General features: G+C 36.2%; 1 protein-coding gene across 1 annotated transcript; it reads right to left on the reverse strand.

The window, feature by feature from the left end:
- Nucleotides 1-1767: 1767 nt before the first annotated feature.
- On the reverse strand, nucleotides 1768-2309 carry LOC101254590 (uncharacterized). Its single transcript, XM_004237622.2, has 2 exons — nucleotides 2105-2309; nucleotides 1768-2051 (listed from the first exon to the last, which is right to left on the reverse strand). The coding sequence occupies exons 1-2, from the start codon at nucleotides 2307-2309 to the stop codon at nucleotides 1768-1770; spliced, it is 489 nt and encodes a 162-aa protein (XP_004237670.1).
- Between the last annotated feature and the right edge of the window lie 13298 nt (nucleotides 2310-15607).

Below are 15607 nucleotides of genomic sequence, written 5' to 3' on the forward strand. Positions count from 1 at the left end.
GGCTCTTGAAAGATGAATGTAGCTCGAGCAGACAATGCTTAATGTCAGGAAAGTATCTCTCCAGATTTTCATCCTCAAGTACCACATCGGAGAAATATTTGGTCTCCGTGTGGGACTTGTACCACTTTGTACCTACTGGAATGAGTACTTTTGCTCCAAACCATTGAGTTTGTCCCCTTAGGACTGAAGGTGTAGGGGGGATCTTGGTGCCAGTCCTAGATCTCTTGCGGCTTCTAGACGTCACCCCCTCTCCTGACCTTTGTGAACTCAACATGGCAACCTGCAAATAGACATACTACCAATCAATCACGGGGATTCAATGAGGGAAGGGCACCCCACTATCATGCTTGCGCAAGATTTTATTACAACAAGGTACTAGGACCTCCCCAATTGTTCATAGCATACGAATCCCAACATTCTCCCCTATTCAAATATCTAAACCCAAACCCTAGTGTGTTTACTCAAGAATGCGAACCACACTTTAATAAACTAGTTAAGAACTTCCATCAGCCGCTTTATTAACACGCACGAAGTTTAAATACCTCATTTGCAAACGCACAAGATTCAAAATTGTATGATGACATCCTTTAAAATGAGTAATCTAGAATTCCACACATGTTATCACACATTTAAGTTCGTAATCTTCAAGCATTAAATGTATTAATCCCATTCTAAAAAAAAGCACTCAAACACATCCCTATCACAAACAAAAATACAAAACATCACGAATTTTCTTCAATTTTACAAACAAAGAAAAAAAGAGCAAGGAAATACCCTAAATAGTAAAAAGAAGAAAGAATTAAAGAACTTTGAAGAAAGTTCTTCAATCTATGTGAGACGGACTTTATTTATAGAACGGGAAGGGTTTCTTTGGGGAGAAAACTGCTAGGTCGGTGAAAAAACAGTGTGAAACCATCAATTTTAGGGTTTAAAAAGGGATGGGGGTCGGGTTTTTTCCAATTAGTCGGGTAAAACCCACCTTTTTAATTAACCAATTTCAAAAATATACCAGGTCCGAGATGCTGAGACGTCACGGACAAGCCTTGCAAAATTCCTTTTTGACGCTCGGAAAAAGTTTTGAAGTGGGAGATCAAGTCCGTGACGTGCTTAGGTCGCGGATTCCCATGGACACTTCTTCGGATAAATTAATTTCTCAGAAATTGGTTTACGAAGCAGAGCTTTCCCGGACCTTCCTTGGGACTTTTTGTCCTTGAGAGTCTGGTCACCTCCACTTGGGGAGGCATGTCCGTGACGCGCTTAGGTCATGTACTCCAATGTTTACCCCTCGCCAATTTCTTTTTTTCACTTGAACTTGCAGGAAGACGTCCACGACGCGGTGACTTCGCAGACTCACATGTTCTCCATTGGTTCCTACAAATGTAAATACACACAAATCCAAAATAATCCCTAATTAAATGTACATTAAGTTACCCTATTAAAAGAAAATACAATGCAAAAAGCTTCAAAAACACCCCGCCTCGAGTTACCTCCCGAGTAACACCTGATTTGACATAGCGGTACGACTCACCTTCCCTCATTCATTGCTTAACTTTAGAGTTTCGACTTCTAAATTAAACTCTTGCCCAAAATTCATAATTTTCCATTCATAAAGAACATGGATTTCTTCTCTTCAATACATAACTCCACAGTGTCATGGTCGGTCATATGTACCACCTCAAATAGTCCACTTAATTTCGACTTTAACTTGCCTGGAAACAACCTTAACCGGAAGTTGAACAACAATACCATTTGCCTAGGCTCGATAAGTTAAGCCACAATGTGCTTGTCATGCCATTGTTTTGTTTTCTCCTTGTAGAGTTTTGCATTTTCATAGGCATAGAGCCGGAATTCTTCAAACTCATGTAGCTGATCCATCCGTTTCTTGCCGACTAATTTGGGATCAAGGTTCAACTTGTTCACTTCCCAATAAGCCTGATGCTCTAGTTCAACTTGGAGGTGACACGCTTTACCAAACACTAAGTGATAGGGAGATGTACCGATTGGTGTTTTGTACGTTGTCATATAAGCCCATAGTGCATCATCAAGTTTCACTACCCAATCATTCCATTGTGAATTCAACATTTTTTTGTAGAATCTTCTTTACCTCTCGATTGTACACCTCTATCTGACCACTGGTTTGAGGATAGTGTGTCATCCACCTTGTGCTTGACTCCATAGTTATCTAAATTGTTCTTTACCAATTGATTTATGAAGTGTGTCCCTCCATCACTAATTATTGCTCTCGGAGTTCCAGAAGGAGTGAAGATATGTGTCTTGAGGAACTTCAACACAACCTTGGCCTCATTCATCGCTAATGGCACTGCCTCAACCCAGTTTTACACATAATCCATCGCTGCAGGTATATACTAATTTTCATTTATGGTGGGAATAAACCCTTAAAGTTGATTCCCCAAACGTCAAATATTTCAACCCAGAATGTTATGCAAAGGCATCTCATATCGCCTAGAAGTAGATCCCATCCTTTGGCATTGATCACTACTTTTAATATAACATGCAATATCTCTAAACAGGGTAGGCTAGAAAAACCCTGATTGAAGCATCTTATATATGGTGTGCTCACCACCATGATGACCTCTATATACAGACGAGTGGCAACTATCCATCACTTGTTTCATCTTTGAATCAGGCATACATCTTCTCATTATTTTGTCCGACCTTTGCTTTAATAAATATGGCTCATCCCAAATGTAAAATCAAGCATCATGGGTGAGCTCTTCCCTTAGATGCGAGGTTGCACCTGGTTGAAACAAACCGCTAACCAAATAATTCAAGATGTCAGCATACCATGGTAGCTCAGTTAACTATAGTGCCAATAGTTGATCATCAGGGAATTCCTCCCTTATATTCATTTTATCTCATTCATGAACTTCCAACATGGACAACTAGTCTGCAATCCGGTTTCCAGAAGCTCTTCGATCTTTAATCTCGATGTGAAATCCACCTGATCTATCAGGTTTTTTCATCTCCCTTGTTGAATAAGTACCTGATATAGTTGCATGGTAATAATAAACAACTTTGATACCTACCAGGTAAGATATGAAATTTTCAAACGCACCAGTGCTAGCATTTCTTTTAGATTCACAATGTAATTGGCTTGGACTACATCTAGTGTTTTGCTTGCATAGTATATTGAGTGAAACACCTTCTTTTTTCTCTATCCTAGCACCTTTCCTACCGCCATATAACTACATCAAACATCAACTCAAAAGGGAGCTCCTAATATTGAGATGTAAAAAGTGGGGCTTCTATGAGCTAGTTTTTCAATTCTGCGAAAGCTTGCATTCACTTTTCATCGAATACAAATTTCACCCCCTTCTCCAAAAGAATGCACATAGTTCTAGCAATCTTGGAAAAATCTTTGATAAATCTCCTGTAGAACCCAGAATGACAAAGAAAACTCCGCACCCCTTTTACATAATTGGGAGGGGGAAGCTTTTCAATAACTTCCCCTATAGCACGATTGACTTCCATCCCTCGCTTTGACACCGTATGCCCCAACACAATCCTAAGGTTGTAACATAAATTGAATCTTGGTTCAATGTGTTTCTATTTCGAGGTTCAAAAGGATAACTTATTGCGGGTTGGCAAGGTTCATTTTACGATCATAGTCTTCCAACCTCTAATATCCTACCATTATTGACAACCTAAATACATTGTCGAATAGGGTTAGGTATAAACCAATAAAAGTGAACTATATATTTTTCTTGCATGTCAATCAAATGTGTTCAATAGGTATAAAATTATTATACATACATAACAATCAAGAACTTACTCTAGAATGAACACACAACTTACATTCTTTAGTTTATCCCTCTATTCATCTTCCAAATTCAAGAAAGGACACTAAATTTATTGTAATGTTGACGAAGCTTTAAAATAGTGCAATGAGAATGCAAGCACAAAGTATATAATAACCCTTCTCACACAAGGAACAAATTCACATTACCCCATCATTCATAGATACAACCCTAGGACAAGGTATTTTAGTTATCATAACACTAAACGACCCCTGCGGCGTGACTCTATCGTGGACTCCCCTTTTATGGGAAGTTCCTTTTATGCATAGGTGAACTTCCTCCTCGACGTGCCCACTTTGAAAACTCCCATATTATAGGGAGCTCCTTCACTGCTTGGGGGTAATGCTTACGTGGCGTGAGGGTGCTTCTTGCAATTGCAATTTTCATCTTCTTGGTTATTCTTTTTTGCTACTTTTTATTTTGCTTTCCCACCTTTGATCCGGTGTCCAAACTTAGATCCTTTTCCAATGATCTTCACCCTGAAACATCTAATCATATTGGTTAGAAGATGCGGAATCAAAACAACTCTAAATACTTGAATATACCACCAAAAATGTCCTCACTCGGCTATATATATGGGATAAAATTGGTTGGTAGGCATAATAATGTGCCTATGATTAGAAAGTATGTCTATTCTCCTCAAAATATGAGGAATCACCACTAAGGCTGCTGAATGCGAACCAAGAACCGACTTATGCATGATGTGGATGTTGAGTACCTAAACCTACACCAGGAAAGGATTTAAAGCAGAGTATATGTCAGTACTTGGAACGTACCGAACATGAAGAATATAGATTATAACTGAAGAAACATACAAGTCGAACAAAGTATAACTGAGCAAATATATAATCTTAATGTGATGTAGATGTTTGAATTGTAAATGGAAATGAGAAAAATACAATGAGAAAGTACTAATCATGAACATGAAATGCTAAGGCTGAAATATAAACTAAAAACTTAGTCAAATGCACTCGAGTATAACTGTGGGAGATACTATTAACCAACATAAAGCACATGAGCTAAATAGAAAGTCTTATGTATACACCCTATCGAGAGGATCCAATATACATTGCCACGTATATAAAGGCATGACTATCTTCATCACTAGATATGATGCCCATAAAGGATACTTGTACTCCTATGGGGGCATGTATTTTTGGAACTATGAGGATATGTTGAACGTTAATCCAACTCAGTGCTAAGCCTACTCCCAACTGAAATGTATATGACACAACATAACTAAAATGCTTGATAGCTCAATATTCTGACGTTCAAATATGATAATGCATTATTTGAGTACTGGCAATGAAACATTTGAAAACTGAAGCATGTTTATCTATTGAACTAACCTAGCAAGTGAAAATAAAAAAGTAAGAGAATCTACACAACTAGGGTTATGAGTTTCATACAAATAAATAAGCAAACTTTCCAAGTATCATGCTATTTTGATTCAGGATTCTACAATAACTAAATCAAAACAATATCAAAGTTTTTAGAAACCCTATATCTAAGTAAGATATAAACAATCAAGAATCTGACTGAATTCTATGAGCCTAATAAATGAAAGGAACCCACTAGTGAAATACCTTATTCTTGGTGACAAAATCTATGGTGAACTCCTTTGGTACTTTGGTCTGAAACTTAAGGAGAACTTGTTGGTTGATCTTGGGGAAATTGGCGCCTCTTTCTTCTTCTTTTTCTAAGTTCAATGAACGATTAGAGAATAGAGGTTTCGGCAAGTTCTAACTAGAGTACTAGGCTTAAACTAAATAAAACAATGTAGTTTGAGTGTAAAATGACATAGTTTAAATGTCCAATAAATAGGAGAAAAAACCAAAATGACCTAGCTTAAAAGCTGACAAGGCAGAGAATGTGCCATTAACGGACCGTCAAATGAACCACGGTCCATCGTATGAGTTATGGTTGCTAGCCTGAGCTACAAGTTTATGGAACCCCACCAACGGTCTACTTCACAGATCGTGTGAAGGATTACGGATCATGAATGCCCTCGTGGTTCTTCACTTAGGGATTGGTGTCTAATGTCTTAGGGCTATAGTCCTTCCCATGCTCCATCATCAATACCACAACCCGTAAAAGGTTCCATGGTATTATTCCTGAGCTCGGGAGGTTCTTCCTTCTTCCACGAGACTTTCCACAAATCGTGTGGTAGTCCACGGCCCATGAAGGGCTCCATGATCCGCCACGTCTTTGTTGGATCTAAACCACGAGTAGGTAGACGGTCCATACTTCCTTTCATGGTCCGTGAACCTCCTCCGTGGTTCACCACTCTTTTTACTGGTTAGTTCTACTAAGTCTGAGGTGTTACACACACACATGCGCGCGCCCACACACACACACACACACACGCACACACACACATATATATATACATATACATATATATATATATATATAATGAAATTTAAATATTTTGTGCATGTATAATGAATCGTAACTATATGCATATGTATAAATATTTTTATTTGTATATGTATATGTATATGTATAATATTGGAAGTTAAAAAAAGTATATGGCACATATAAGTATATGTATAAATTGATGGACTTACATGTGTATTATTGAAATAGAAAGTTCAAATATATGTATGTTTGCAATGAATAGTAAATACAAATTTTACACTATAAATTTAGTAAAGATGGTTGATAAAATATACTGGATTATTATCATTGCAAAACATGTTTTTCATCGTAATCGAATCGAGGCTTATACTTCTTGATCTTCCAGCAATTTTTGAATCAACCTCTAAACAACATTTATAAAAGCAAACTTGCATAGCGATGGAAACTATGAATCATATAATACTTCCCTCTTGGTTTCATCATCTTGTGGACATATTTGTCTAGTTCTTCAAAAGCTTGATTGTCCTATATATATAATATACCCAATTAACTAAATCAAAGTCTATTCTATCTATTTTGTTTGTACAACTACCTTTTTACTCCCTCAATATAAAGTACTTTAAAAATTGGGCTTAAACATGACATTGATTCATGATAGGTAGTAGACCAAAGTAAGTTATGTTGTAAAAAGGCTTCAACTGAATTTTGGATATTCTTTGCTAAATCAATCATTATGTCGATATTCGTATAACACTATACGTGGGGGGGGGGGGTATTTTTATTCTTGTTTGAGTAGAAATTTATTATCCTAAAAAATATGTCCATAAATTAATTAACCTGGGTAATTATGATATTCATACAAATAACACATAGTATACAATATTTATATTTTAATATGGGCAATTCTTATTGATGAATAATTGTATTTGTATTCGTGTATGAATTGTCTATGATTATTGTATCATATAACTGATTCACATAAGATATAGTGGGTGATAATATGTAGGAGAAATAATACACAAAAAATTTAAAATATATATACAAATATAGATATATACACCAATACGTACAGGTACAAAAATAGAAAATCTACAATTTGATACATACAAAATAGGGTTAATACAAATAGTTATCATTCTTCATGTAGCGATCAATTTTAGTCATAAGAGTAGCCCAATAATGAGAACTTATTCTATAAAAATTTTCGGTTAGTGACTAAACAATTTTAGTTATGTAATTCTTAGACAAAATCTGAGCTAAGTGAGGTCTAAGGTCATCCAAGAATCGATGGGGTGATATGCCTAAGCTTTATTTGTATCTTTTTGTAACCAATACATTGAAGAACTCAAAGGGCTTTATGAAATCAAATTTCTGTGATTAGAACTCTAAAAATCGATCGAAGTAAGATGGATAGTTTAGGAAATCAATGAAAGAAGGTATGTTGTGAAAAATAATATTTTAATAGGATTCTGAGCTACAATACTTCATGAATCTTCAATAAAGGGTGGCAACTGTTGTAGGGGGGCATGTGTAAGCGCTATAGAGTGGTAAGTTAGGATTTTAGAGTGGAAATATAGGACTGGTTGCACTCAATTTTCCATCAAATTTGTTGGTGAAAACCAAGAACATTCCATGTTTTTGAACAAGGGAAAAGCTCGAGTTCTTTAGAGTTACCAAGAAAAATAATTCAATATAGGTGATTGTTGTATATTTTCAAGTTTATGTATGTATGCATTTCTAGTGCTTTATAGTATCACTTGTGAAATGCATGTAAGGGAAAACATAGGGAAGGATATGAAATGAAATAATGTTTATTATTTCAAGCAATGTACATGTTGTGTTACTTATGATTTTCAAGTGTTATTATTCATTGTGATTGTGATTGTGTATGATTTTATGTAATTGTTGGTCGGCTTGGGTACCGTGTCCATGTGTATCATTTTTGGTATGAATACTAACTTTGGTTGGCTCGGGTACCATGTTGGTGCATTAATGTTTGTGTGTGGTTCCACGATAGGATCAAGTTTGTGTGTTGTAGTTCTATGAGAGGGCTGTGTAAGTTTAATTGTGATGATGAGGTACACGCTCCAATATTGATTTGTTTAGGATATTGAATTCCTTATGGTTCACTTTTTTAGTCTCATGTGATATTTCCATGATTTCCACATTATGTATCGGTCATGAAAATCTTGTTTATTGTTTTTTTAAAAAAAGAGTCAACTTGATTGATTTCTATATGTTTATGGGCATTTGAGTATGAGTTGCATATATACTTCATGATTTGATGCTTTGAACAAGCTTTAGCTTGGAGTTGAGGTTTCCTCCTCGAATATGTGCATTTATGTAATTGCATTCATGTTGGGTTGCTAGACTTAGTTCCTACCTTCCTTATAATGTCTTAAATCTCATTCAACAACTCATGTTCCCAAGAAGGAGATAATGTAACACCTCAGATTCATAACGGGTAGAAATTTTGCAGCTTTTGTAGGATCTGGTGCTACTACCAATGAAGCCAACCACAATCCATGGAGTGACACACAATCCGTAGGTAGGATAGTGGTTAGACAATCCAGGTTTCTAGAAATTTGCAAGTTCAAATACTTTCCAACTATTCTCGGGAGAGTCTGTTGTTCAATACACAAATCATAGGCAAGTCAAATAGGTAAGTCCAAGACTTGGTGAAATTTTAGAGCCAAAAGTAGAGGCCCATTAATGGCCATGTACAATATGTAGGTAGACCCACAGGTCGTACAAGGGTCCGTCATTGGGAGTCAAAAAATCAATTTATGAACCTATCGACGATTAACTAGGACAATCATCTGTAAGTGGACCCATGGACTGTAGGTCCCCACCGTAAATGGAGTCTTCAGTTATTTTTTGAGGGGCTTTTGGGTCTTTTCCTAATCATTCTAAACTAATACTATGTTGTTCCACCCTTTACTAAAATCCCTATATAAATGTTTTTAACCCCAAACTCTTTCAGATCAATTCATTCTCACAAACTTTCAAAAGAAGAACAAAGTCTTTCTATCCCAATATTTCTCTACTAGAAGTTGAAGAAGAATGTTAGGGCTTAAAGTCAAGTCTCAAATTCCTCCATTTGAGTCAAGATTTTGGCATTAAGGTATGATAGTATTTATCCAAGGATCCATTTCCTCCCTAGAGTCCCTAAATCTCTCAATTTTAAGGTTAGAAATTTCCAATTTAAGTAAGAGTTTTCTTCAATGTCATGGACTCTTTTAAATGGTGATTTATTTTATTGTTTTATGAACAATTATGCATGAATTGAGATAATTCTAAATTTTGATATGAATCTCTATGAATCCGTACATACCTCGTGCTTTTCAAGATATGATTATATAATGTGGTTTTTGAATCATAAAAGAGAAAATTATGAATATCTACATGTTCTTATGAAATTGATGAAAATGATTTATGACTTTCTTTGAGACTAAAAAATTCATATTGTTTTTGTTATGTTGAAAGGTTTTCTCACATAAAAGATTCTTAGTGTTGAAAGGATTTCTCAACTAGACTTTGAATCATGATTTATGGAGTTATTCTAATGAAACCTAGTTTGGTCTCGTTGCTTAATTGTATTGTTCATTAGATGATATATGGCTTAGCTTGGATTGGAAATATGATGTGCCCTCCCATGGATAATAAATACAAGTGTGAAATAATGATTATTCAAGGGATTTACTCTTAGCACCAAAAGGATATTGAGATGGAATCTCTCCCGTTAGTAGAGGTTGGGATTCCAATAGCAATCTTGTTGCCCCATAACTATGTGCCACTATAGAAGGTTACAATATTTTTAAAGGTGGGGGCGTAAGGCGGCACATTTTATACCAAATAGGGCGAGGCATAAGCCCTGAGACATAGGGCATAAATCCCATGGATCTACAGTCCTAGTCTCATGTAAATTCAATTTTATAGTTTTATTACTAATAAAATAAGCAAAAGCAAACATTTCAATGATTTATGATTTTTATTTCAGATAAGTATTAATAATAAATAACGAAGAAAAAATATTATAATTACAATTTGAGAAATATCATTACATCAACAGTAAAAATATGGTTTAAAGAAAAATAAAAGTTTCAAAAAATAAATGAAAAATGCCCTGAAGTACGTGTTTACTCCTAGGACTTACGTTTTTATGCTCAGGGTTTACGCCACAAATTTTTGGACATACGTCTTTCATTTACGCTACGGAGTGTTTTTGATACGCCCCACCCCGACACTCACACTGGGACTCACCCCAAAAATATTATTTTAAATATTGGAAGGTTGTCTTACTTAGACATTAGCTAGTTGATCCACCTACACTAGAATTTTATGGTCTTACCTTGGAAATAGGACATCTCTTTTCAGTGTGGAAAGACACTGGATTCTATGTTAATAGCTCACATGGTCCTTCATGTCGGTTAAAAGGTAAATATCCCACACTAATTAATCAAAGTGACTTCAAGAAGTATCTTATGAATGTTTTAATGATATTGGTTTGCATTAACCATGTATTGTGACTTATGTTTTCTAACTTTTTTATCTCATGTTTTAGCTTGGTCTTTGCATATCATTATTTTCAAACTTAATGTTAATCTATCATAGTTGGTACATTTTTGTATAATGCATATTTATGCCTATATTCTCCCAAATGTAGGGTTCAACACTCCAGATTATCATTTTTGTGGCTAGGGATCTCATAGTAGAAGTTCCAAGATTGGTTATTCCTCATGTTCCAAGGACCAAATATTTATTCCATATCGTCTTTATATTTCTGTTTTGAATTTGATGTGTGGGTTATGTCCCGATCCTTCTAGTGACTAGATGGTTGTCTCAACTTGATGGTTTTGAGACATTGTTAGACTTCTGTTTTATTTTATAAATCTCTTATGTTTTGAAATTATCTTTTAAGTCTCTTGGTTTTCTAGTATCTTGTATGATATAATTCTAAGTGTCTTATATGGAGCCTCCCGGGGTCTTATACGTCATTTTATGCCTAGGGTCTACATTGGGGTGTGACAAAGCTCTACTTTGTTAAAATTTCGAAAAGAATTGATTCGAGGTAGGTGAGAGTTGTATTTTTTCCAATTTATGTATTTATGTATGCATGTCTAGTGATTTATAGTATCATTTATGCAATACATGTTGGGGAAACCATAAAGAAGGAAATCAAATGACAACGTGTTGATAATATCATGCAATGAACATGGTATGTTACTTGTGGTTGTCAAGTGTAATTGTTCATTGTGATTGTGATTATGCATGATTACTTGTGTTTGGTGGTTAGCTTGGCTACCACGGCGATACAAGAATACTAATGGTAGACTCAAGAACCACTCTTGGAATGACTACTAACTCTTGTCGGCTCAGGTACCGTAATACTACACAAATCAGTTGTGTGAGTTCCACGACAGGGCTGGTATGTGTATTGTGCTTCCATGAGAAGATTGGGTAATTGTAATTAAAATCATGTGGCACATTCTTCAGATATTGGTTGCTTCAAGATGTTGTTGTTAGGAGTTTATGTGTTCGTGATTGTTGTTATATGTATTGGCATGTGTTTAATGTTGTAGTTTTCTATTTATATTTATATTTTGGATAAGGAGATGTGATTCTTCTAGTACACTGTGGTTGTATACTAATATTGTACTTGCTCTTTTCTTATTGAGTACACGACATTTTCAGATCGACTTATATGATATATCATTTAAAGAAAGTGTGACTTTGTGTAACACCCCATAACCAAAAAAGACCAAAAATACGTTTTTCAAAAAAAAAATCTGCAGGTGCAACTGATCTGACCACTTATGGACCGTAGCCTGACCCACGGTCCGTCTTGCACAACCATCAATGGGATCAGAAACTCCCAAAAATATCAGCCCTGAAAAATTGGTTAAGTGTTGGACGACTGACCGACTTACGGTCCGTAGGTTAGACTATGATCCTTAGTCCATGACCGTCGATCAAGACTCCTTTCACCCACTCTCTGACAAGATCTACGGATGATCAACACGGTCCGTACGTGGACCTATGGTCCATAGGTTTAACCGTTGGTGGGAAATAGTAGACAGTTAAAGGATAATGCAGTTGGGTCAACTTCAAATGTTCATATGTCTTAGCACAAAATGAATTAGGTGACTCATGACCTAGCTACAGATAGATTCCAACCTTTCTAAAATTAGACCTCCGAGTAAAAAGCTATGCCCGTGTTAGTAAAGGTTTGTCGAACAGGATCAACCGACAGGGCGTCCATCAATCGACGAACCATCAGTCTGGGCCATCAATTGGTCCGACAACAACTTTCCCAAGGATCTTTTGGACTTTTTCCACTTCGTTTAAACCCTTATTTATGTCGTTTTGACCCTAAATCATCATATTTTAGTCATTTTAAGCCTAGAAACATAATTAAAACATATTAAAGTCAAATCTTTAAATCAAAACTTAGAAGAAATAGAGGAGAAAAAGCTCAAGAACCCTAATTCAAGAATGCAACAAGCTCCAGCAGTTCCAGCCCTGAAACTTAAGTATTTTTCCCTAGATTTTATCACCATATATGTGGGATTTCACTAGTGGGTTCCTTTCACCTATTGGGTCCCTAGTTTTTAGTCAATTCTTGATTCCCTTATCATGATTAAACTTAGGTTCTTAAAATTACAGCAGAACTTCATGATTTAGTTAAAATATATGTTCCAAATCAGATTATAATGTTATTACTCAGAATATTGCATGAATTTTAGAACCCTAGCTTTGTATTTCTTTAGTTTTTGAATTACGCATGCTACGTCAGATATTTCAGTTACTCAGTTATACATGCCTCAATTTTTAATGCATAATTACCAGATTAATTGTTGCATTCTCAGTTTGCATGTTCAGTTTTGAGCTATCCAGTATTTACAGAAACTCATTCATAATCAGTTAATTACATAATCCATGGGAGTAGCATAATAGTGAGTTGGACTAGGGTTCAGTGCACCCAATTAGTGCCAGAACTACTATCCATGTAGGTTGTAAGTCCCCTCTGTGGGCAATCAGTTTACTGATTACGCCAGCATGCCTTTATACCTTTGGCAGGGTATATTTGGTCCTGTCAATGGGGTGTATACATTGGACTCCACATATAGCTCATTTGGTTTTATTATTGGTTATTAGTAGCTCCCACATATTAGTCAGACTCTTTGCATTGACCATTTATCAGTATATTCAGTATTTAGTTTCAGAGTATTATAAGTAAGTCATTGCATCTAGTTAGCTTATATTTTATCATGTCATATTCTTATACTTGCTTTTATGGTTATTCAGTTATGTTTTATTTCAACTTTACTCTATCCTACATGCTAAGTACCTTTCAAGCACTGACGGATACGTGCGCTACATCTTCTCGTGAGATAGGTTCAGGTTCTCAGCATTAATATGACACATATATTGATTTCTCCATCTTTTGTTCAGCAGATTTACTAGTGAGTCCTCATCTTCTGACAACAAGAGTCATGGGTTTCTTTTCAATATTTAGTCTTTTAGTTTCAGTTTTTGCTAGATTTATCTGGGGCTTGTCCCAGTATTTCTAGTCCTGTTTAGAGGCTTATTTCAGACATAGTTAGTTTCAGCTTAGTATTGAGTTAATAACTTTTTTGTATTAAACTTATTGATTTAATTTATCTTTGTCACAGAATAAGGGTATTCCCTATTTTGAGTTTAAATTTATGATTTAGCTTCAAAAACAGTTTATATTCTTTAGTATGCTCGTGCACATACCAATAGGGTTAGCTTGGGATCACTTGTTATCCTAGGTTCTGTGTTCGCATCTCGAGGGTAGCTCGGGGTGTGACAAAACTTGGTATCATATCTAGCTTTAAGTGTCCTAGTATGTATGAAAAGCCTCACTGAGTAGAGTTCTTTTCATGGGTGTGAAATGCACCACATATAATTAGAGGGAGGCTACGAAGTGTTTTAGGAAAAACCTTCACTTTCTTGGTATTCTTATCATGTGTAAGGAATGAGATTATTCCATTCTGACTTGACGTTCTATGTTTTAGATAATGCCTCTTCGTAGAGCTAATGCTAGGAATGCAAATGCCAAGAAAGCAAACGTAGTTCCTCCAGTCCCAAATCAGGAAGTCTCTAATGCTAAGTTCAGGATTGCCAGATAGATGTTGGCTCAGTGTATGGCTAACCAAAACAATCAGGTTCATTCTCATATGAATGAATATGGTGGATCAGTAGCAGCAAGGGTCCGTACTTTGTTAGATGAATCCACCTGAGTTTTTAGGATCACATACTAATGAGGATCCTCAGAATTTATTGGATGAGATCAAGAAAATATTTGAGGTAATGCAAGTCAGTGGGAATGATCGGGTTGAGTTGGCATCATACTAGTTGAAAGATGTTGCTGATATTTGGTTCGCTCAATGGAAGGATAATAGGGATTCAAATGTGGCTCCTATCACTTGGGATTGCTTTAGTGAGACTTCTCTCGACAGGATTTTCTTAATATAGTTGAGAGAAGCAAAATTCATGAACTTAAGGCAAGGTAACATGACATTCCAAGAGTATGGACTCAAGTTTAACCAACTCTCCAAGTATGCGCCTCACATGGTTGCTGAATCCAGGGCTCAGATGAATAAGTTTTGTATGAAGTGTCAGACTTGGTGAAACCTGAGTGCATAAATGCGTTGTTACTTAGAGATATGAACATCTCTAGACTTATGACTCATGCTCAGCATGTTGATGATGATAAGCTTAGGGAACAGGCTAAAAAAATAAGAAGGCTAGGACTGGGAACTATGACTATTCTTAGCAAAAATCAGGTGGTGGAAATCTCTCGCAGAGTCAGCAGAAGTTTTTGGCTCCATCCCCTTAATCAGCTAGTGTTACATTCTCCAAGAACAGGTATGATCAGAAGGGTACAACACCAGGCTCTAAATCTTAGGGAAGTGTTTTAGGAACCAAGACTTACCCCACTTGCCCTAAGTGTGGAAAGAACCATCCAGGAATGTTTCTTGCAGGAAAAGAGGGATGTTTTGGGTGCGGTCAGTCTGGTCACAGGCTAAGGGATTGTCCTTCTAAACAAGGTCAAAGAGGTGGTAATGGTAGAGCTCAGTCTACAACTCTAGAAGCACCAGCAAATCGCCCAAATCAGTAGGGTAACTCATATGGTACAGGTGTCGGTCAGCACTAGAACATGTTGTATGCTCTTCATGCTCGCCACAATTAGGAAAGATATCCTAATATAGTCACTTGTACGTTACGTGTCTTTGACCTTGATGTTTATGCATTGTTAGATCAAGAGGCTACTTTTTCTTTTGTAACTCCTTACGTAGCAGTCCAATTCAATGTCACTCCAGAAACTCTCCCAGAACATTTCTCAAACTCTTCTCCAGTTGGTGACCCGGTTATAGCTAGATGGGTATACAAATATTGCC

The sequence above is a fragment of the Solanum lycopersicum genome, chromosome 4 (assembly GCF_036512215.1).
Source record: "Solanum lycopersicum chromosome 4, SLM_r2.1".
In the NCBI taxonomy this organism is placed as follows: Eukaryota; Viridiplantae; Streptophyta; class Magnoliopsida; order Solanales; family Solanaceae; genus Solanum; species Solanum lycopersicum.

Excerpts from the sequence above, each read along its gene's own strand:
- LOC101254590 (XM_004237622.2), bottom strand. The coding sequence starts at position 2,309 with ATGAATGAGGCCAAGGTTGTGTTGAAGTTCCTCAAGACACATATCTTC. Across the intron at positions 2,052-2,104 it reads TAGAGGTGTACAATCGAGAG|TGAAACTTGATGATGCACTA; the intron begins GTAAAGAAGATT and ends ATGATTGGGTAG.